Source organism: Phyllobates terribilis, unplaced genomic scaffold, assembly GCF_046119375.1.
Source record: "Phyllobates terribilis strain yellow unplaced genomic scaffold, ASM4611937v1 Scaffold_5__5_contigs__length_657084704, whole genome shotgun sequence".
Classification (NCBI taxonomy): domain Eukaryota; kingdom Metazoa; phylum Chordata; class Amphibia; order Anura; family Dendrobatidae; genus Phyllobates; species Phyllobates terribilis.
In genome coordinates this window covers 382,921,488-382,945,737 of record NW_027362765.1, presented here as the reverse complement: position 1 = coordinate 382,945,737, position 24,250 = coordinate 382,921,488, and the positions used below count along the sequence as shown (strand labels likewise).

The 24,250-nt window shown below is 49.2% G+C and overlaps 1 protein-coding gene across 1 annotated transcript in view; it reads left to right on the top strand.

Moving 5' to 3' along the window:
- Positions 1–24,250, top strand: part of LOC141271203 (killer cell lectin-like receptor subfamily F member 2) — a 90,840-nt gene that overhangs the window by 43,792 nt on the left and 22,798 nt on the right. The window contains exon 5 of the mRNA XM_073681316.1: positions 2,147–2,236. Within this exon, the coding sequence (XP_073537417.1) occupies positions 2,147–2,236 (90 nt within the window). The remainder of the gene's footprint in view (positions 1–2,146; positions 2,237–24,250) is intronic.

The window sequence follows — 24,250 nt, the reverse complement described above, 5'->3', positions numbered from 1 at the left end:
GGCCGGCTGGAGGGGCAACATGCAGAGCACAGCTGCTGAGCCCTGACCCTGGCTGGAGTGGGGGGAACCCATAGGTAGGGGGATCCAGTAGTGGGTGTGGGTGGAGGAAGTAGTTAGAGGGAGCACTTTGGTAGGAGTATAAAATAGAGAAGCCATCTTAGGGTGGCAGACTAGTGAGTGAGAGAGCAGTTCAGAAGAACAGCTTGGGACAGTTCAGAAGAACAGTCCGGGAGCAGAGTCTCATTAGGAGATCTGCTCCACAAGTAGGGCCAAGTCAGGAGGCCCAGGAGGGGAGCAGGGAGTAGGCTCCGTTCTAGGAAAGGATCCCAGGGGGTACGGCGCATGCAGGACGGCACCCGTACGCCCCACATCTGTCAGAAGACAGAGGGATCGCAGCCGCATTCTTGTCCCCTGAGGGTCAAGCAAGTCTGTGTAACTCCGACGGACAGGAGGGACTTCAGAGTACACGAACAGGACTGAGAGTGGGCAGCGCAGAGCAGGAGGGAGAAGGACCTAGTGTGAAGATGGTCAAAATAGGAACACAAGAAAGTGGGGTTCTGTCAGGTATTCTCAAGCTGCCTGAGGAAGGATTGAACCCCTGCCCAGTGAACGCAGCGCGACGCAGGAGGCTTTACCTGTACAGTGCACCTGTAGACTGTCTAAAGAATTGTAAGTAAAATCTCGGATGACTGCACTGTACTGCCTCCATCCATTCTTTCATCGGCGCCATTGTTCCCCCTGCACTACAACGCCCAGCGCAACCCACCCTCCATCACTTCACTGCCCTGAGGCCTGCTCCACCTGTGGGGAGCCGTCCCATCACAAGCTGCCCTAACATCTGCCTCAGAGGACTGTTGCAGCGCTGGTGATCCTCACCAGACGCCACAGGTGGCGTCACGAACTTTCCAAAAATAAACCCCTTTTTTCACTGACCGCCCTGGGTCACGGACCGGGCCAGCCACCGTGATATCCCCCGCCAACCGGCGTCCAGAGGCCCGGCTGCCGAGTACCCCACGGCCCTGGGGGCGCGTCACGTGCGTAAGATCATGACTTCATGACACCAAAACGTTAGATGCATGTAAGATCACCAAGTCATGACATTAAGCGCTCATAAGATTACAACGTGGTGATAAGAAGATGTGATGAGGGCCAGACAGGTGGTGGTGAGGAGCGGACAGGCCAGAGAGGTGAGTGGTGACGTGAGTATAAATATTTTTTGTTCAATTCCTTTTGATGACCCTTTGAGGATCAGTAAGTTTATGGCCAGTGGTCGCCATTTTGCTGAATCCACATAGAAGCAAATTACAAATAATCCACATTTTGGCAAATGCGGATTTTTGAAATACTCAAGCAGAACTCAATCGCATGCGAATATATTTTCTCATCTCTGGCGGCTACCTATTTTTAGTTATTGTATATAATGCAAAGATAAAATAAGAAGTACAGTATTTTTTTTAAAAAAATCCAGCTTTAGGTAGGAGAAAAAGATTCCTTGACTAATAGTCACGCCATATTTTTCTTGCCATCATCGCCTCATGTTCTGTCAAGGATAGCTGATAAACCCTACCTCAATGAGGTTTTTTTTCCTGGAAGAAGCAGTATGGCACAAGCTCAGTGACGGTGTTCTGGAAGAAATGACATCTGGCAGAAGAACACCTGCTTATTTCTGACATTATGATGTGTCCACACACCCCACAGTGCATCTGCCACATGTTATGCCCCCACAGTGACCTTCCCACACAGTATGATGCCTCCTCTGTGCCCCACACAGCCCTCACATTGCATAGCCCACAAATTATGATGCCCCTCACAGTGTCTCACACAGTATGATGCCCCCATAGTGTCCCACACAGTATGATGCCCCCACAGTGCCTCCCTTACACATTATGATACCGCTACAATTTGCCCCACACAGTACAATGGTCTCACAGAATGATGCTCCCCATACACAATATGATGTTCAACAGTGCCCCCTCTAAATAATTTCTTTACTAAATATGTAATATAAATGTTTGTTTTTTTTTATTTGAAGATCAAAATATATCATTTGGCCACTAAAGCTTTAAACTTTGAAGTTAACTGTGCCGCCAAGTAATATTTTTTTTATATTCATTTTTGATTCTTAATACTGTTCTGTCTCCTCTAGTTTATCGTATGGAACTTTCCAATTGTGACAAGAACGTGTGGTGTGACAGAATAAAACAGTTCTGTCTGAATTCCAACAGCAGCCCCGCTGGTAAGAGGACTAATAAAATGTTATATACAGTAAGTTAATACAATGAGTTATATCAATTAATGGGTAGGAGAGGTGACTCATTTAAATAAGTAAAAACCACCACAAAGAGCAGCTCTTACAGCAATCCAACCATGACCATGATTTACACAGAAAACCTAAAGATTTCATATTTTCAACAGTGTAGTATCCTTCCTCATAGAGAGGGGAAGAAAAATGTCAGCAAGTTTTACTTTCTTGGCCATCAAATTCACTCCTCCTTTCCTCAACATACTGTATTTACTGGGTGTACACCCATTGTTAATGCTGTAAATCCAATGTAGAAGAAAACAAGCTTAGCACGATTCAAAACTTAAAGAGAACAATAAGCTGCCCCTGATGATCTAACAAGAAAGGCCACAAGGTGTCATTATAAACTCAAAAATCCATAATATTGCACGATCTGGTTACCTAAGTTGTTGTATTACTATGCAAATGTTATATTATTGCTAATATGTGATACTATATGTGATGGGATGTGAAATATTATGGTATGTTGTATCTTCTGTGCACCGGTAGTGATGAGCAACAGATCTAATGGAGCTCCACGTGTGTGATGCAAGTGATTAATGGTGTGTAAGCCACTACTTTATATGAATGTCATGGATTTTAATATGTTTTGATAAAGTGCCACACATTAGTAGTAGTGATTAGAGATGAGCGTTGTTCTACTCGAACTGTTCGCCAATCTCAAATTCGAGCTGTTTTGGGCGGTGTTCGAGCCGTTCGGCGAACACGAACAATTTGAGAAAAATTCGGCTGTTCGAGGTTATGTTCGATAACTGTTCGTGCACCAAAATCATAACTGGATTTTTTCTCAGTAATGATGAAAATTAATGTTAATACGCAGTTTGAGTGTACAGCGGGGTGGGGGGAGGGGCAGGGGATGGATCTCTGCAGGAACAATGAAGATCTCCATTTTTTTTTCTCTTTCCCGCATTTGCAGTGGGGAGGTGCAATCTGTCAGCCTATCAGCAGCGCACACACGGAGCGAAGTGCTTTTTTTCACACAAGCAAGGGCATGTGTGATTGGCAGTGTATGTCACATGTCCTTGCCCTATAAGACCAAGCCATTTTCCCCGTCGCCACCATTTTCTCACTGCTGCAGCTGCGTGTTAGACGGCACCGCTGTTGCTGTGTGCGCTATACCTTGTTAATTTCAAGCCAATTTTCGCACAAATATACAGATAGCTTGGGAGTAGGGAATAGTTGTGATTGCAGTCCTTTTAAGGACTAGGTTACAGCATTTCCTACGACTTTTATCAGGGAGGTCTGTGCTCTTAAATAGATAGGTTGTGGGAGTAAAGACTAATTGTAATTGGAGTCCTTTTCAGGACTAGGTTACATGAGTTCCTATCAGTTTTTGCCAGGCAGGTCTGTGCCAGTGCTGTGCAAGTTTTTTTCACAGCATTTGGCTGAATCTAGCAAAGCTAATCCTTTTTGGCCTATTGCAGAGTGGAGTAGCCTATCTGTGTTGCAAGATATAACACCTGTGTATAGAATACCAATTTTTTTACTGCACCTAGTGAAGTAAAATCTTTTGGGCATAGCATCATTCTATTAGTCCATCTATACTGACCTCCATCAGGTTGCAAACTGAATATAATTTTTTTTCTGCATCTAGCTCTGAAAAAATATTTGGGCTTCTAGCAGTGTGTGGGACTTGGTCTATTAGTCCATCTATACTGACCTCCATCAGGTTGCAAATTAAAAATATTTTTTTTCTTCATTTAGCTCTGAAAAAATATTTGGGCTTCTAGCAGTGTGTGGGACTTGTTCTATTAGTCCTTCTATACTGACCTCCAGCAGGTTGCAAATTGAATATAATTTTTTTCTGCATCTAGCTCTGAAAAAATAGTTGGGCTTCTAGCGGTGTGTGGGACTTGGTCTATTAGTCCATCTATACTGACCTCCATCAGGTTGCAAATTAAAAATATTTTTTTTCTGCATCTAGCTCTGAAAAAATATTTGGGCTTCTAGCAGTGTGTGGGACTTGGTCTATTAGTCCATCTATACTGACCTCCATCAGTTGCAAATTAAAAATAATTTTTTTCTGCATCTAGCTCTGAAAAAATATTTGGGCTTCTAGCAGTGTGTGGGACTTGGTCTATTAGTCCATCTATACTGACCTCCATCAGGTTGCAAATTAAAAATAATTTTTTTCTGCATCTAGCTCTGAAAAAATATTTGGGCTTCTAGCAGTGTGTGGGACTTGGTCTATCAGTCGATCTATACTGACCTCCATCAGGTTGCAAATTAAAAATAATTTTTTTCTGCATCTAGCTCTGAAAAAATATTTGGGCTTCTAGCAGTGTGTGGGACTTGGTCTATTAGTCCATCTATACTGACCTCCATCAGGTTGCAAATTAAAAATAATTTTTTTCTTCATTTAGCTCTGAAAAAATATTTGGGCTTCTAGCAGTGTGTGGGACTTGTTCTATTAGTCCTTCTATACTGACCTCCAGCAGGTTGCAAATTGAATATAATTTTTTTCTGCATCTAGCTCTGAAAAAATAGTTGGGCTTCTAGCGGTGTGTGGCACTTGGTCTATTAGTCCATCTATACTGACCTCCATCAGGTTGCAAATTAAAAATAATTTTTTTCTGCATCTAGCTCTGAAAAAATATTTGGGCTTCTAGCAGTGTGTGGGACTTGGTCTATTAGTCCATCTATACTGACCTCCATCAGGTTGCAAATTAAAAATAATTTTTATCTGCATCTACAGTACCTCTGAAAAAATATTTGGGCTTCTAGCAGTGTGTGGGACTATTTGTATTAGTCCATCTATACTGACCTCCATCAGGTTGCAAATTCAAAATAATTTTTTTCTGCATCTAACCCAGCCAATAGTTTTGGCCTAATACCACAGTTTGGCCACTCAGCTCTGCTCGGTTACCATCCATTGTTTTTTTGTGCAAACAACTCCAGAGTTGTGAATTAGTTAACCACCAAAATGAGTGGAAAAAGGCCTGCTGCTGGTGGAAAGGGGAATAGGCGTGTTGGGAAGGGGAAAAAAGGTTGTGTCCGTGGGGTAGGTGTTAAAGCAACAGTAACATCTGCAGAAGAAAGACCATCTTCCAGCCAAACTAAAATGTCTACTTCTTTTAGCGGACAATGTGATAAGATCCCTTTCTTACGGCCACGCCAATCGCTACAAATTCCAGATGAGGCACAAAAACAGCAGGTGCTTCAACGGATATCAAGTGCTCCTTTAAGTGGGCTCTCCTCCACATCAACTTCAACATCACAAATACTCCAGTCCTCAAAGGTGTCACCCAAATCGCACTTGCTTCCTCACAGCTCCCAAATCTCCAGCTGCCCGTCTGAGTATGAGGTAGAACAGATGGTTGAGTCTGCAGAGCTGTTTACTCATACTATAGCCTGGGAATCAGAGGTCGACTCCAGCGCTTCTGTGAATCCAGACGAGGAAATGATCTGCACTGATGCCCAGAATCTTTATGAGTCGGATCCAGGACCAGACGCAGAAGGTTCTGACCATAATGTAGACCCTCATTCCCAAACTGTAACTCCTGTTGGTGGAGACAATGAGGAAGACGATGATAAGACTCAAATACCTGATTGGAGCGACAACTTTAGTTTTTTGTCAGGGCAGGAACAGGTTGGCTCTGAGGACGACGGGTGTGATAACGCACAGGGTGATGATGATGAGGTCGGAGATCCCACTTACTGTCAACCCACAGTCAGCCAAGAGATGAGGTCAGCAGAGGAGGTGGAGGAAGATGCTAGTGACGACGAGGTCAGGTTGCGCCTTCCTGGACAGAGACGTAGTACTGGAAGCACGTCAACAACTGCATCCTCAAACACAACTCTGCCTCTCACCACAAGTCGTGGTGGCTCTTCAGGTCGCATGGGTGCTAAGCCTTGCATAGCCTGGGCATTTTTTCAGATCGATAAAGATGACCCAACTCGTGTTATCTGTAACATTTGTCAGCAAAAGCTAAGTAGAGGCCAAAAAATACATAGTTTGAGTACTTCATGCATGAACCGGCACATGGACATGAAGCATAAGTTGCAGTGGGAAGCTCAGTGTGCTACCATGCGGTCTAGCCGGCCGGGCCAACCACCGTCTGCCATATCTTGTGCATCCGCGGCCTCTTCATCCTCTGTGACTGGGGGGACAGCAGTCACACCTGTTTTGGGGCGCAGACCTGCCACCTCTTTACCCGCAACAGCCAGCGTGATTGGCAGGTCATCATTTTCTTTGGAGGTGGTAACACCAGCTGGTCTTGAGCGCTGTCCGACATCGATAGCACCACCTTTGGATCAAGGCAACCTAACATGTCCGCCTGCATCTTCCTCACAGACCGGCAGTTTGCCGGGGACACCCTTATCAACCCCGTCTAAGCACAATAGCCAGCCCTCGGTCCCTCAGATGTGGACAAGTAAAAGACCATTTCCTCCTAGCCATGAGAAAGCTAAGAGGTTGAATTTCACCATCTGCAAGCTCTTGGCTACAGAAATGCTGCCTTTCCGCCTGGTGGACACAGAGGATTTTCGAGACCTTATGTCCGTCGCAGTGCCCCAGTACCAGATGCCCAGTCGGCACTACTTCTCAAAGAAAGGTGTGCCTGCGCTCCACCAGCATGTCGCACACAACATCACCGCTTCTTTGAGAAACTCTGTGTGTGACAGGGTGCATTTCACCACAGACACTTGGACGAGTAGGCATGGACAGGGGCGTTACATGTCGCTGACTGGGCACTGGGTAACTATGGTGACAGCAGGACAAGGGGCTGCTGTCCAAGTCTTGCCGTCCCCACGAGTTGTGCGTCAATCCTCTTTATGTCATTTTTCCTCCACTGCTTCTGCCTCCTCAACCTCCTCTCGGTCTTCCACCTGCACCCAAAGCCTGTCTGGTCATGCCACAAGCTTTCTAACTGCGCAGAAGGGATCCTGCACACCTCCTTACTATGCTGGCAGTAGGGCTCAACGTCATCAGGCGGTTTTTACATTGAAATGTCTGGGAAATGTGAGTCACACAGCTGAGGAGTTGTGGTCAGCTCTGGAGAACCAATTTCATGAATGGTTGTCTCCACTGGACCTGAAACCAGGGAAGGCCGTGTGCGACAATGCTGCAAACCTGGGTGCGGCCCTTCGCCGGGGCAATGTCACACACGTGCCTTGTATGGCTCACGTGTTGAACCTGGTTGTCCAGCAATTTTTAGCCCACTATCCCAGACTAGATGGCCTTCTGCAGAGGGCACGGTCGCTGTGTGCTCACTTCCGCCGTTCGCATCCCGCAGCTCAGCGACTTACATCTTTACAGAAGTCGTTGGGCTTGCCACTTCACCGGCTAAAATGCGATGTGCCTACCCGGTGGAATTCAACTCTGCACATGTTGCAGCGACTGTGGCAGCACCGACAAGCCCTGGTGCAATACGTTCTGACGTATAGCCTGGGCCAACGAGATTCAGAGGTGGGGCAAATCACGCTGGAGGAGTGGTCTCAGATCAGGGACCTATGCACCCTTCTGCACAGTTTTGAAATGGCGACGAAGATGTTTAGTGCTGACGATGCCATTATCAGCATGACTATTCCGGTGATTTACATGCTGGAGCACATGTTAAACAGAATTCGGAGTCAGGTGGTGGCACAAGAGGAGGTGGAGGAAGTAGAGGAGGAGGAGTTGTATGCGGAAGGGCTAACATCTGCAAGGTCCAGACGGTCGGCAGCACCAAGGCGGCAGGCATGTGAGGGTGGGGGAGATGATTTTACCAGGGCGCATGGTAGCAGCCAAACTAGTGAGGAAGGTGCAGGAGCCCAGGAAGAAGTGGAGGACGAACTGATGGAAGACTCATCAGATGAGGGAGACCTTGATCACATTTCTGTTGTGCGAGGTTGGGGGGAGAGGACAGAGGAAGGAAGCATGATTGTTACCTCGCCACCAACACAACAGGGACTTGGTGCTCCTGGATGCGCAACACACATGAGTGCCTTCTTGCTGCACTACCTGCAACATGACCCTCGAATTGTGAGAATTAGAAATAATCCTGACTACTGGGTTGCCACACTGTTAGATCCCCGGTACAAAAGTAAATTTTCAGAAATTATTCCTGCCATAGAAAGGGATGCACGCATGCAGGAGTATCAGCAGAGACTGTTGCAGAATCTTACATGTGCTTTTCCACAAAATACCAGTGGTGCACGTAGTGAATCTCACAGTTCCAACTTGCCAACCGTGGGACCGTCAAGTGTTCAGCACTCAAACCGTAACAGAACCACAGTATCTGCTGGTAACATCAATTTTGCGGAATCATTTCACCACTTTTTTAGCCCATCCTTTGCAAGGCCACAGGAGACAAGAAGTCTGACACATAGTCAACGCCTAGAGACGATGGTACAGGAGTATCTCCAAGTAAACATTGAAGCCACGACTGTGTCACTGGACCCTTGCTCTTTTTGGGCTTCCAATCTGGATAAATGGCCGGAGCTAGCCACTTACGCCTTGGAGATCTTGTCATGCCCCGCAGCCAGCGTTCTGTCTGAACGTGTGTTCAGCGCTGCTGGTGGTGTGCTGACAGATAAGCGCACGCGGCTCTCCACTGATAATGTAGACAGACTCACGTTCATAAAGATGAACAAATCATGGATCCGAAACGACTTTTCTACCCCTGTGTCATCCTGGGGAGAGTAAAAGCTTGATGATTGGTTAAAATCACCCTACCAACCGTTTTAAGCTTTCAAATTACTAATCATGTTTATCTGTATCTTGACTGGAAAATAATTTGGGCTTTGTAGCAGTGTGCAGCACTGATCCTATTAGGCCATCTATAATAAGCTTCACCAGATTTAAAATTAAAAATAATTTTTAGCTGCATCTAGCCCGGAAAATAATTTTGGGGCTCCGAGATGCGCAAGACACATAAGTGCCTTCTTGCTGCACTACCTGCAGCATGACCCTCATATTGTCAGAATTCGAAGTAATCATGACTACTGGGTTGCCACACTCTTAGATCCCCCAAACTTTTCGATCAACCTTTTCATTTTAATAAAGACCAAAAAAATGGTCATTTTTGAAATTATAAGCATTAGCAGGTTGTTAGAAACTGAAATCAAACAGTTTTCAACTCCAAACTTTATTCTAGGTGATGTTACATTTTCACATAGGACCCCTTGTTCGAAAGGAGCTTCTGAACTCTCTCGTCCATTGAATTTGTCAGGTTTTGGATGGTTTCTGCTTCAATTGTTTTGCATGAGGACAGAATACCCTCCCAGAGCTGTTGCTTAGATGTGAACTGCCTCCCGCCATCATAGACACTCCTTTTAATGATGCTCCAAAGGTTCTGAATGGGGTAGAGGTCAGGGGAGCATGGGGGTCACACCATAAGTTTGTCCCCTTTTATGCCCATATCAGCCAGAGATGCAGATGTTTTATGTGCAGCATGAGATGGTGCATTATCATGCAGAAAAATGATCTTGCTGTGAAATACACGTTTCTTCTTCTTGAACCATGGCAGGAAGTGCTGTTTGAGAAAATCCACATACATTATGGAGTTCATCTTTAGCGCCTTCAGGGATCCTAAAGGGGCCGACAATCTCTCTCCCCATGATTCCAGCCCAAAACATTACTCCACCTCCTCCTTGTTGGCGCTGTAGCCGTGTTTGCGTGGGGTGTCCATCAACCAGCCATCCTCCACTCCATTCATCTGGACCATCGAGCGCTGCACGGCACTCATCCGTGAACAAAACAGTTTTGAAATCAGTCTTCATGTAATGTTTGGCCCACTGGAGCCGTTTCTGCTTGTGTGAAGTGGATAGAGGAGGTCGACAGGATGGCGTATGCACAGCTGCAAACCTCTGAAGGACCCTGCATCTTGTTGTTCGGGGGACGTTGGAGGCACAAGCAGCTTCAAAAACTTGTCTGCTGCTATGACAAGGCTTTTTTGCCGCTGCTCTTTCAACCTGACGTAATTGCCTGTAGGAAAGAGTCCTCAATTTGCCCTTATCAGCACGCACACGTGTGTACTGTGAATCAGCTACATACTTCTTGATTGCCAAGACACTTCATCCTGATCATCGCACAATGTTGATTGTAGTCATGCCTTGACCTAAACACTCCACAATTTGTTGCTTCTCAGCAGCCGACACATCCTTTTTCTTTCCCATTTTGGCAGAAAATGTAGGCTGCTTAATAATGTGAGAGAGCCTTCTTAAGTAGTCTTGCCTTTCATTGGACACACCTGCCAAACTAATTAGCACAGGTGTCTGCAATTGCTTACAGTGATATAAAGAGCCCTGACACACATCACCATCAATGAGTTTAACTGACAAACAAACAAATTCTTCCCTTATCACTCCTAAACACTTTTTGCATAATAATTTAGAACGCGGTGTACATGTGCTTTTCCACAAAACACCAGTGGTTCACGTAGTGAATCTTACAGTTCTAACTTGCCAACCGTGGTCTGTATGGAATTGTTCAATAAAGGGCCCAAAATTAAGATAACATAGATGGGAGAGGTCTCTATGAATAGGAATTCCTAAGTATTTGATACCCTGTGAGGGCCAGGCAAAGGGAAAGTTGGACTGGATGGAATCCTATATGGATTTAGGGAGGGAGACATCGAGGGCCTCAGACTTCGCTGCATTGATTTTAAAATTTTACCATGTAACAAAGTGATCTATTTCAGCCATAACAGCAGGGATGGATATATGTGATTGAGTGATATATACTAGGACATCATCAGCAAATAGAGAGCACTTGTACTCGGTGCCTCCCACCTCAATCCACCTAATATTGGGGTTATGGCGAATTGATGAGAGCAGGTGCTCCGTCACTAGGATGTATAAGAGAGGGGACAGAGGACATCCCTGCCTTGTCCCATTGGTGATTGTGAAAGGTGATGAAAATGTTCTGACGCACCCCCTGGGCCTTGGGACACCCGGAGCCGGACCCTTTTTGGTGGATGCTGGTGGTTGTAGTCTTCGTGGCGGCGATCCGGTTCCGTGGCTCAGGGCGGTCAAACCAGTGGCGGAACTATTTATGTGGTTTTGATGTTTAAATGTCCGACTACGCCACCCGTGGATTGCGGTCAGAGTGAACCGCCGCTACAGGGCAGACCGCTATGGCTGGTGTTGTGGGTGCAGCAGAGCGTAGCATAACTCCCCACGGGAGGAGTATAGCCTCAGGGCAGTGTATGCGGAGGATGGGGGTGATGGTGCAGGGCAGCAGCAGTAACGACACGGAGTCAGTGATGCAGTTCAGGGCCTTTACTCACAGTTCTTATTATCCAGACCACGTCTGCAGGTAACGGCTGCCCACGTCGTACTGTGCTCACCAGGTGAGGGGCTCAGACAACTCCCAGATAACTTTGGAGCGCTTCACAGGACCCCCTTTGTGTGTCCTTTGTCTGGTCTTTCTTACCAACACTTCTGTCCGGCTGCCTCGGGCCTCCTCTTGGTAAACTTGGCGCCAGTTTCCCTGACCCTATGTGGTGCCTTCCTAGCGGGTGGAGCAAGGGGCTGCGCCACATAAAATGTCAGAGCCTCCGGTTTCTAGCTGAGGGTCGTTTCCTGCCTCCACTAGTTCGGGGACCGGTCTCCCCCTTTGGCCTGACCCCTCCACGCAGGTGGATTCGGGCGTGCGGTGGCGACTCGCCCGTCCGCACCCCTGGGATCCCTTCATTCCTCGTTCCTGGAGCCTTCTCCGCTCCTCTTCCTTCCTTCTCCCTCTTGCAGGCCTGGGCCTCTGTTACTAGGCCCGCCTCCGGAGCAGAGCTCATGCAGAGCCCCTGCTCCCTGCCACTTCTGCTCAGACTTCTCTGCACTGAACTAAGATGGTGCCCACCTTTTATACTCCCTTCTCAATGCACCCAGGAACTGCTTCCTCCCTGCTCCTGCACTGCAGGGTTCCCCTTCCTCAGTGTTCCCTCCCCCCACTCCAGCCAGGGACAGGGACTGTCGTGCCCATCTCAGGGGCATATTGGTCGCCCTGCCCCACGGCAATGTGGTGTAATGCATGCAGGTGTCGGGTCCTGATCCACACTCCATCCTTATCTGAGAGTGAGATATCACACCTCTGGGTGAGGTGCAATACGTCTGTAGCAACCGAGCCCTCGGTGCTACAGTTCCATTTATCTTCAGCCTAGGTGACGTATTGTGATACAGGGCCGTGATTTTGGCTATAAAAGGGTCCCCTAGACCCCTACCCCAAGCTTTTTAAGAGAATCATATATGGCGTGCCAGGAGACTCTATGGAATGCTTTCTCAGCATCCAACGAGAGTATCTACTTACAAATTTTTAACTGCATCTAGCCCAGGAAATACTTTGTGCCTAGTAGCAGTGTCTGCTAGTCAGCGGATTATCCCGGCTGTTAAGCAAGCTACACCACCTGTAGTTTGGACACTTAATTTTTTCAAAGGAAATGCTTCGGGACCACGGGATACTTAGTGAAGAGCATCAGGAGGCACCCCAAGGCATAGGGGCTGGGACTGGCACTAGGATGCCTTGCGGTGGACAGCCGAGCTCGATCCTTATAAAAGCTTTTTAACTGCAGCAGCTTTAGTGGACGCTACTGGAGCTGGAATTACGCGGCTGCTGGCATGAGACTTGCCCTCCAATAGATCCTTGTAAATGGATTTAAAGTGTATTCATTCAAATTAGAGGGACAATTTAAATTAAAAAGCTTAGAGCTGCCTCCACCACAGGGGGGCTCTCTCGACCCACCAGCGGACAGGCACCAGTATTGGGAGAGGGGGGCTGGCCGTCAGGGTTCACCGCGGCTCTGGCACAAACCCGGCGACACGGAGGTGGCACGGGCAGGAGCGGACTGGCCGTCTCGGCTTCTCACTTTTTGGATTTTAGAAGGGCATGACATGCCTATATCTGTGTCTCCCCCTCCTTTTACTCCTCCACCTCTTTTCTTTTCGCATGACTATATGTACTTGTCACTTTTCCATGTGTTAGTTGTGTCTTCTGAGCAGTTTGTCAGCTTTTGGACACCTTTGAAGGTGTTTTCTATGTGTTTCTATGTGTTTTTGTTTGCCTGCCATTGGTTTTAACGGTGTTCGAAGGTGTTCGACGAACAGTTCGACGAACAGTTCGGCGAACACACGGGTGTTCGACGAACCGAACCGAACTCGAACACTACGGGGGTGGCTCAACACTAGTAGTGATGTATAGAGAGGTGACTGCAGAGCATGAAGAATTAAAGGGGATGTCCATTACTTAGACAACCCCTTTTTAAAAACTGTAAAATAAAAATAACAGATACTCACCTCCTGCATAATTGCTATTCCAACGATGTTGGCGCCGGGATTATCCTTGACATTGTTATGCCATCTGAGTTCTGCAGTCAATCACCGGCCGCTATTGGGCTGCAATTCTCATACTTCCTTCAGACATCCGGGTTTTGACCGAACGAAAGTGAAAACTGCAGCCACTGATTGGCTACAATAATCGTGTTGCAGAACAATGTCATTTGATTGCTGGAAGACCTGGTACCAACATTGCTGGAATGATATCGGTGCAGGAGGTGAGTATCTGTTATTTTTATTTTCTTCTTGTCTATATTGTTCTTGTTCCTGAAGATCCTTCGGAAAACACAACTTCACATCGATATGCTTTGTTCTTGGATTAACTCTTTCCATCTGTGCAAGTGCCAAACACACTTGGTTATAATTAGTGATGAGCGAGCACTAAAATGCTCAGGTGCTCGAAGCTCGGGTCGAGCACATTGGAATACTCGGGTGCTCAACCCGAGCAACAAGCCCAATGTAAGTCTATGGGAAACTCGAGCATTTTTCTGGCTGTTTCCCCCGGCGGTCTGCAGAAGGTCAAAAATTGCCCAAATCGATGGGAACGGTGCTGAATTAAACGTCAGACAGGCAGAATATATAGGCAGACAGGCAGGCAGGGTATAAAGGAGGGTGCATGAAAAACATAGCAGGGCAATTGGAACATACTAGTGCCCTCCGATTTTCATGCACCCGTCTCAGCCGGCCGGCAATTCATCAGCGGTATACACCGGTACCCGACAATTTAGAACAGAAAGAATAGAGCATCACACATAGATTAGATAGATAGAAACATGTCAGTCACATATATAATAAGTACAGTGATAGTGTTGATTACTGTACTTGTCATTTAGTGTTAAAATAAAGGATTTATTAAAAAAAAAAATGGCGTGGGGTCCCTCGTAATTTTAGTCTCTAGCGGAGGTTAAGCAGACAGCTGGGGCAGATGTTTGAAGCCTGGGAAGGGGGTAATACCCACGGAGCTTCCCAGGCTGCTAATATCAGCCCCCAGCTGAATACCTAGCCTTTACTAGCTATTAAAATGGGGGACCCAAAAAAAAAAATGACGTGGGGTCCCGTCTATTTTAATAGCTAGCAAAGGCTAGGCAGACAGCTGGGGGCTGATATTAAAAGCCCAGGAATGGTGCCATAAATATTGGCCCCCTCCCAGGCTAGAAACACCAGCCATCAGCCACCCCAGAAATGGCGCATCCATAGGATGCGCCAATTCTGGCACTTAGCCTCGCTCTTCCCACTGCCCTGTAGCGGTGGCAGTGGGGTAATAGGGCTGGGGTTGATGTCAGCTTATGATACCAGCTGACATCAAGCCCAGGTTAGTAATGGAGAGTTGTCTAGGCAGCTGGTGGTTGGGGGCAGCCCGTTCCTGCCTGCTGTACCTGGCTGGACACAAGCCATCCAGCTTGCCATGCCGCAGACACTGTTAAGCGCAGGCATGCTTGCGCTCCTCAGTGTCTGGCTGTGACGGCATCCAGATGAGCTTTCTGCTGCGGTCCAGCCTGTCATGTGAATGTAGCAGAGCTGGAGCTGTCCTGGAAACCATGGAAAGGTAAGGGTGAGGTTAGTTTATTATTTTACTTTTATTGCAGGAGATCGTTGGCTTCAGCTGGAATGGGCGTGATGGTAAGTATGGTTTAATTTAGAATATTAAAGAATTGTGCGTTTATTTCAATTAAAGGACTTTATTCTGGGTGCTGTGTTTTTTTACCTTTGACTATGGGGTTAGTAATGGGGGTGTCTTATAGACGCCTCTCCATTACTAACCTGGGCTTGATGTCAGCTGGTATTATAAGCTGACTTCAACCCCAGCCCTATTACCCCACTGCCACCGCTACAGGGCAGTGGGAAGAGCGAGGCTAAGTGCCAGAATTGGCGCATCCTATGGATGCGCCATTTCTGGGGCGGCTGACGACTAGTGTTTCTAGCCTGGGAGGGGGCCAATATTCATGGCACTCTTGCTGGGCTATTAATATCAGCCCCCAGCTGTCTGCCTAGCCTTTGCTAGCTATTAAAATAGGGGGGACCCCACATCATTTTTTTGGGGGGTCCCCCATTTTAATAGCTGGTAAAGGCTAGGTATTCAGCTGGGAGCTGATATTAGTAGCCTGGGAAGCTCCGTGGGTATTACAACCTTTCCAAGCTTCAAACATCTGCCCCAGCCGTCTGCTTAACCTCCGCTAGAGACTAAAATTACGGGGAACCGCGCGCCAATTTTTTTTTTAATAAATCCTTTATTTTAACACTAAATAACAAGTACAGTAACTAACACTGTCACTGTACTTATTATATACTGTATGTGACTGACATGTTTCTATCTATCTAATCTATGTGTGATGCTCTATTCTTTCTGTTCTAAATTGTTGGGTATCGGTGTATGCCGCTGCTGAATTGCTGGCTTTTCATGTTTCACTGTGAGCATTGTTCCCATCGATTTGGGCAATCACTGTAATGCCACAACCACCATGGCTGTGACATTACAGTGAGTGGCAGACAATCCCTGCATGATTGGTGCTCTAAATAGCGCCAGACATGCAGGACGGGGACCTGAACTCCCGCCCGAGCATCTTGAAAGTACTCGGGGAGCTCCAAGCATCTCGAGTACTAAGATGCTCGGGCGAGTACCCAGCAGTGGCGAGCATGCTCGCTTATCACTAGTTATAATACATGGATTTAATTTCTACTTCTGCAACCATTATCCATTTATTGGCTTCTGAGAGCTGAAATGTGTTGACTGTGCTTGCTTTTTATGAGAAATGTACTGTACATGTGGTTTACCTTTTGTTTACTCTTGTTGAGCTCCTTGGTTCTGTATCTGACTTTGGTTGTATCTGTTCACATGTGGTGTTTGGGTCTGAACTGACTCCAGCCATTGGTTCATAAATCACTGTCATTTTCTCTTCTCCTCTCATATCCAGTGATGCCACAGTATCTTTCAGATGCTTTGTTAAAGGGGTTGTCTACTTCTTCTTCTACAACCCCTTCTTGATCTAAATATTTTCCCCCGTGAAAATAAAAACACCTATACTCACCTCCCTTACCGGCGCCATTCCAGCAGTGTCGACACTTGTGTTCCTGTGCCTCATGTGCGGTTGTTTTGACATGTGATCCCTGTCCCCAATCAACATTGGCATCACTGTCCCTGCCTTCGGACGTATACGTAATGAAGAGGAAGGAGAGCTGGCCACTCACTTCCTCTTGATTACTAATATGTCCAAAGATAGGGACAGCGACGCCAGCACTGATTGGTTGCAGGACTCACGTGTCATAACAAACGCACGATACCTAACACAAATTCAATGAAAAAGATCCTCTCCCTTGTCATGTGACCAACCCGGTAATGTCTGATTATTTGTCACTCAAAGGGCGCAGTCAGACGGCCATGTAACACAGACGACAATCGCATCGCAATGCCCGGACTGGCCGGCAGCTTTCCTGACCAGAGCACGACAGCTGCATAGAAATACTGTAAATGCTGTCACTGCAGCTTTTGGTCAGAGAAGGAAGCATAAGTGCATATATTGATTACATGGCAGGGATTCCCAGCTGCTTTTCTGTATGAGGTAACACATTTATCTGCCTGTTTTATCAAAGGAGCAAGTGTCTCTGCATTGTCTCCAGTCTTGTGAACTTATCATAAATCAAGTCAGTGACAAAGAATTCTGGAATATTTCTGACATTTCACCACTAAGATGTTCCAGTCAGTACTATATGTAGCATCTTAGGATTTTGAAATAGTAAGATGGTACTGCCTCATTCAAAATTACACATAGAAAAATATCAATTATTTTATTAACTCATGTATTGATTCAGTATGAAAATTTCCTGCCATCCTTTAAGAAACTCTTTTATGAACCTGGTCTTGTCTCTTTCAAAGCTTCCTGCTATCTCTGCTTTGATTACATCAAAGCATCTTCAAATACGATCCTATTTCTTACCATAGCTACTGAATTGAAGTAGAATAATGAAGCACTAGTGGCTACCTTGTGAAAAGGACTGGTCGGGCTTATTAAAGACGAGTTAGCTGGATATGACCTGCCAGCATCGCTAACTCATCTGGTTTCTCTAGCCAACCAGATAGACATCATGTTTTTAAAATGGCAACGAGAGACTGATCGTATTGTCACCTTCCATTCGGTCTCCAACTCCTGTCACTTCTAAACAGTTGTAGAAGAGTGCCAATGGTGCTGTGTTAATATGTAATGCTGGTGCCGGAATGCAACGCACAGAGACACAAGGCGGGAACAGTCAGAGATGTTTGTAAACAGTTTTATACAACAGGTATACTGAAACAAGGGATTAGCAACAAGGGTAATGAACGGTGGTTTGAAATATCAGAAAAATACGAAATTTCTCAAAGTAAGGCGCAGTCTCTTAAAATAAGGCGCAGTCTCTCAAAGTAAGGCGCAGTCTCTCAAAGTAGGGTGATGCCCTCAATCATGGAAGACACCACGCAAGTTCTTTAACTGTGCATTTGGCCCTAGCGGGGGTCACCGGTTATTCCCGCTAGGCCGTGAGTCTCTTCCGGATAAATTCAATTAATCACGTTGTGCTACTTTAGCCCCAACCGTTCCCCTCTCAACCTGAGTACCTAAACCCAATTGTTCCCGGTACCGTGGGTGAACAGTGGAAGTGACGGCCCTGCTCACGTATGTGACTCGCCCCCTGGGCCGTGGGGCACTCGGAACCGGGCTTCGGGGCAATGCTGGGAGTAGTAGTGGCGACCCGGTCCGTGGCTCAGGGTGGTCAGACCAGTGGTAGTCCCTTTATAAGTTTTAAGTGATGTCCGACTACGCCACCCGTGGATTTGCGGTCATTAGGAACCGCCGCTGCAGGGCAGACCACTGGGGCTGATGGTGGGTGCAGCTGAGGTGGTGTGACTCCCCACGGGAAGAGTGCAGCCCCAGGGCAGTGTAGTGAATGGTGGGAGTGATGGTGGTGAGAGTCCCAGTACCGGTAGTGCTGGAGGCGCGAAGGAGCACACAGACAACAAGTTACAGTCCAGGGTCTTTACTCACAGTTCATTTGTTCCGGGTCACTTCTGTCAGCAGTGACCACCCGAGCCGTGCTGCGTCCACCAGGTGTGGGGCTCGGTCAACTCCCAGGCAGCTCAGAAGTATGGCTCAGGACCCCCTTCAATCCTTCCTCTGGCCTGCCTCACCAGTGACCCACTTTTATCCAGCTGCCGCGGATCTGCGCGGGTAAACGTGGGCCCCGTTCCCCGCTGTCCTTTATGGTGCCTTCCTAGCAGGTTTGATGAGGTGCTGCACCAATAAATGGTCACAGCCTCTGGTCTTTGGCTGAGGGTTGTTTCTCCTCCATCAACTTGGGATCCGGTACCCTTAATCTGCTTGACCCTTCACCTGGTATTCTCGTGGGCTCTTAGGGTCCCTTCCACCTTCTTGTTCCTGAGCCCCTCTGTTCCTCTGTCTCTTCTTCTCCTCTTTTCTGTTCCTCCTTCTTCTCCTTTCTCGTGGAGCTGGGCTGAGAAGGAACCACAGCTCCCCTTCACCTCCTCTCTCCCTCCACTCTCCTCCTCGGCCTTTCTCTAGGCCCACTCTGGAGTAGAGCTCCTACAGAGCCTCTACTCCCTGTCTTCTCCTCTCTCTGCACAGACTGTCTGTCTGACTGTCTTAAGATGGTGCCCACCTTTTATACCTCCCTCTAGCCATGAGCCCAGGTGACCAGCAACCAATGGGATCCTACCTACGCTCAGGAACCGTACCCTATCTGCTCCTACATCACTGGGTATTCCTCCCCCCTCCCCACTCCAGCCAGGGACATGGTCTGTCGTACCTGCATTTCTGTCTAATGGGAGTACCGTTGAGCTGTCCCTCGGAAATGGGGTGTGTGTGCTGTATGCAGCTAACTGAGCCCTGGTCCATACTCCATCCTTACCCGGGAGTGGAATATCACACCTCTGGCAGAGGTGCAATACCCCGGTACAGACCGAACCCTTGGGGCGCTTCATTCCCCCCTGGTAAACCACAGCACATCCTCGGGCTGGAAAAGAGCAAAAACAGTTAAATACAGAACATGCAAACTTTTTCAATAACCTTTTACATTTAGAAACGGACGACACAGTTCAATTCCCTTTATGGGACACACTTTTCTTTCACTAGGCATTATAAAATATTTTCAACACTACTGGAACTCTTTTGTCACTTGTCATATAAAACGGTTTCAAGATCATGTAAAACATTTTCTAGCAGCATATTGAACTCTTCATATAAAACGATTTTAGGCAAAACACATACTTGTATTCTTGGATCATGGCCGCGGTGCAACTTGCGACCAGGTGTGCATTCTTCTTGTAAGTGCAGGAACTTTGGCAAACTTGTAAACATGAGGGACTTGCTGTCCCGAGGTAGACGTGGTAGTCTTTTTATAAAACCAGTAGGGGGCGCTTTAGGAAGTGCAACTATTTACAGGGACGGCCGCTCTCAGTCCTCGGCCAGTTTTGGGGAGGGGAATGGCTGCTCACAGTCCTCAGCCTGGTTAGGGATGAGGAGCACACAGGTAACAGTCTCTTAACAGTCTCAACGGGGACCACACACTCTCTGGAAACAGTTCTTTTATCCCGACGGGTAACTATTTACAAATATGCTTTTGCTACTTACTAGTAGCGGTGTCCTCCATATGCTCCTTCTTCCTCCTCCTCATACGGTTCTTCAGACCCGTCTGGGTCCTCTTGGCTTTCCTCATAGCCATAGTGTTGCAGCTCCTCCTCTGTAAGTCGATGGACATGGAGGGCGTACGGTCCTTTTGCGCCCTCGTGTCGAGTGAAGGTGACCACATCACCAGGGTAGAGGTCACGGCCACGGTGTCCCTCCGGCAGGTGGCTTTCAATGTCCCTGCAAGCTACAAAGACGTCGCCTGCCGTTTCCGGGCCCCTGATGAAGCCCCAACCGTTCTCAACATGGAATTTAATTATGGTCCCGGTGATTCAGGGACCGCGGGCGGCCCGGGGGTTTTGACAGGCTTTGCACTTTTACTCAGCACTTCGGGCCTGGGAGCCGCTCCTCCCTGACGCGCCTCTCCCGCCGTTCCCGTTCGAAGATCACCAGTTGCTGCTGACAAACCTCCAGACGACGGACCGCGTCCGCCCGGGTCTCCTGAGTGAACCCCATCAAGTTCTCGCCGGCAGTGTCCCACTCAAATTGGGTGTCCTCTAGTGGGGGTAGGGTGACCTCTACGGGCTCCGGAGCCGGTATCAGAGGCTCGCGCGGGGGCTGGGTTTTCCATGGCTGACTGCTGGTCAGTTCAGCCTGCCACTCCAGCGGCAGTCCATCCGGATCGGTATGCTGGGCAAATAGGTCTGCGCCCAGCGGTGGTATAGCGGAGGACCTCGATTTGGGAGCAGCGCCTGGGGGCGATCGGCCTTGCGACCAGGCCGGGGGTCTTTTGGTCGTGTCCAGTGGCGGCCCAGTCCGGGAAGGGGGCGCTGGTGGGGTGACGGCGCCCGGGCTTACCAGGCCTTGCGACCAGGCCGGTGACACTTCCCTCTTTACGGCGCCCGGGGTCAAGGGGCGTGGCGCTGGGCGGGGCGCGGCCGCGGCGCTCGCCGCTTGAGGCCTAGCTGGGAGCAGTGGTGGCGCGGCAACAGTTGCGGTGAGTGGGGCTTCAGATTCTGCGACGGGAGGCTAGGGCAGGCTTGCAGCTGCTGGGCCTGGGGTGGTTACCTCCCCTGTACTTGCCTCAGTCCTCGCGGCTCCCTCCGCGACGTCGTCTCTGGCCCACACTCCTCCTGCGCCGTCCTCAGAGGCAGGCAGACTCCGGGGTGCGGTTGAGGCCTGTCGCTGGTGGATTCCAGCCTGCCGGGCCAGTTCCTCCCTCCACTCGATGAGCGCACCCCGCTGCGCTTGGACCATCCTCCGCTCCAGGTCCTCCAGTGCAGCTTGCGCACGCTCCGGGTCTCTAAGGAGCTGCACTAGGATCTCTGCCAGGCTGCAGGGTGGTTCAGCCTGCAGCAGGCTCCGGGCCAACAGGTTGGTGCTGTGGAATGCGTCCATTCCTGGGTGCGGTCTGTCTAGACTGATCCAGACCGCGCCCTGCCCCACAGTTTTCTTCTCTTCCCACCCCCATTGGGGGTGGTTCTGGGGCAACTTGGTAACAATCACTTTCAGGGGCAGCCCCCCCACCTTGATGGACATCTCCACAGCCGCACTCATGGTTGTTGGGGGTGGGCTCCTTCTTTGGCGCCATTCTGGGACCTGGCCCACGATGGGAGGTGGCTTCCTGTGGTCTTTTGGCTCGCACATTATGGCGCTCGTTCTTCTGGGGCGGGCGCCATCTTTAGTACAGTGAAACAGTCTCCTTTCAGGCGCGCAATACCCGTTTGTGGCGGGTTGGTCACGATCCTGCCGACTACGCCAAAGCTGACTCGCCCCCTGGGCCGTGGGGCACTCGGAACCGGGCTTCGGGGCAATGCTGGGAGTAGTAGTGGCGACCCGGTCCATGGCTCAGGGTGGTCAGACCAGTGGTAGTCCCTTTATAAGTTTTAAGTGATGTCCGACTACGCCACCCGTGGATTTGCGGTCATTAGGAAGCGCCGCTGCAGGGCAGACCGCTGGGGCTGATGGTGGGTGCATCTGAGGTGGTGTGAGTCCCCACGGGAAGAGTGCAGCCCCAGGGCAGTGTAGTGAATGGTGGGAGTGATGGTGGTGAGAGTCCCAGTACCGGTAGTGCTGGAGGCGCGAAGGAGCGCACAGACAACAAGTTACAGTCCAGGGTCTTTACTCACAGTTCATTTGTTCCGGGTCACTTCTGTCAGCAGTGATTGCCCGAGCCGTGCTGCGTCCACCAGGTGTGGGGCTCGGTCAACTCCCAGGCAGCTCAGAAGTATGGCTCAGGACCCCCTTCAATCCTTCCTCTGGCCTGCCTCACCAGTGACCCACTTTTGTCCAGCTGCCGCGGATCTGCGCGGGTAAACGTGGGCCCCGTTCCCTGCTGTCCTTTATGATGCCTTCCTAGCAGGTTTAATGAGGTGCTGCACCAATAAATGGTCACAGCCTCCGGTCTTTGGCTGAGGGTTGTTTCTCCTCCACCAACTTGGGATCCGGTACCCTTAATCTGCCTGACCCTTCACCCGGTATTCTCGTGGGTTCTTAGGGTCCCTTCCACCTTCTTGTTCCTGAGCCCCTCTGTTCCTCTGTCTCTTCTTCTCCTCTTTTCTGTTCCTCCTTCTTCTCCTTTCTCGTGGAGCTGGGCTGAGAAGGAACCACAGCTCCCCTTCACCTCCTCTCTCTCTCCACTCTCCTCCTCGGGCTTTCTCTAGGCCCACTCTGGAGTAGAGCTCCTACAGAGCCTCTACACCCTGTCTTCTCCTCTCTCTGTACAGACTGTCTGTCTGACTGTCCTAAGATGGTGCCCACCTTTTATACCTCCCTCTAGCCATGAGCCCAGGTGACCAGCAACCAATGGACTCCTACCTACGCTCAGGAACCGTCCCCTATCTGCTCCTACATCACTGGGTATTCCTCCCCCCTCCCCACTCCAGCCAGGGACATGGTCTGTCGTGCCTGCATTTCTGTCTAATGGGAGTATCCTTACCCGGGAGTGGAATATCACTCCTCTGGCAGAGGTGCAGTACCCCTGTAGCGGCCAAACCCTCGGGGTGCTACATATGCAGCTCCTCTGCCTCCGCTGGCGTGACTTTCCTGGGGCAACCGTCTCTCAACTCCTCTCTGCTTGTCCGTTAGAGGCAGTCTCTCGAGCCTTGGATAGGGGGGTCCAGGCCTCGTCTGTCGGTGGGCGACATCGGGTTCCGCGAACTCACTCAGCACCGCGATCAGGTTCCTAGTCTCCTCAGCAGGCACAGCACTCGGGTCACAACTGTGAGGGATCCGGAGCTCTTTTACTGGTGCCCGGCTGGAGCACCTCTCAGGCCTCTGGATTTGGCCTGTCATGCGGGGTTTCTCAGGACGCAGGGAGCACGTCTGCTCCTTTCTGCTGCTTGGCGCCAAAGACCCCTCAGGTTGGCCTCTTATCTCCCGGAACTCCTTCCTGGAAGTCACCTGATCGGGTCCAGCGTCTGAACCTGCTCTCCCTGCAACTTCCCTTGCATATTTTGGTTCCGCTTGACTGTATCTGGCCAGTAGATGGCAGTCTCGCTCCATCCTTGAAACGTCATGTTGAAGTTCTTTTACGAGCTTTCTTGCCTGTTCTACATTCCTCCCTCCTTTTTGTTCGCCAGTCCTCGGGCGAGTGGACTTCTCGCAGAATTGATGTCTCCTTCCTGGCAGTGCAAGCTCAGACAGGAGTTGGGCACACTCCTGCGTTTTCTGTTGGATTCGAGACCAGATAAACTCTTCCTGAGCATACCGGTTAGGAGGAATTCCGGCATTAGCCCGCTCAGTTCTGCTGGGCTCTTCTTGCGGAGGAGACTCCGGGAGATCCGAGGAATCAACTACTGGGGATTGCAAATCATTTCCCGACTCATTCTGAGTTCCACTCGGGAGTGGCACCAACGGTTCTGAAGGGCCCAACTGCATTGTGGCCCATCCTTCTTCATCCCCCAAGGTTCCTGTATGTGGCACTTTAGCCAACACGTCTGAGGGCCCAACCCCGTTACAGACTTCTGCTTCAGAGGAGCAAGGTCGCAACATATTACGGTGCAACACCCTGGATGTCGCGGCGTCATCCCCTTCGGGCCTAACCTCGTAGACGGGGTTGTCTGGGTGAACCTTCTTCACCACCCAATATGGT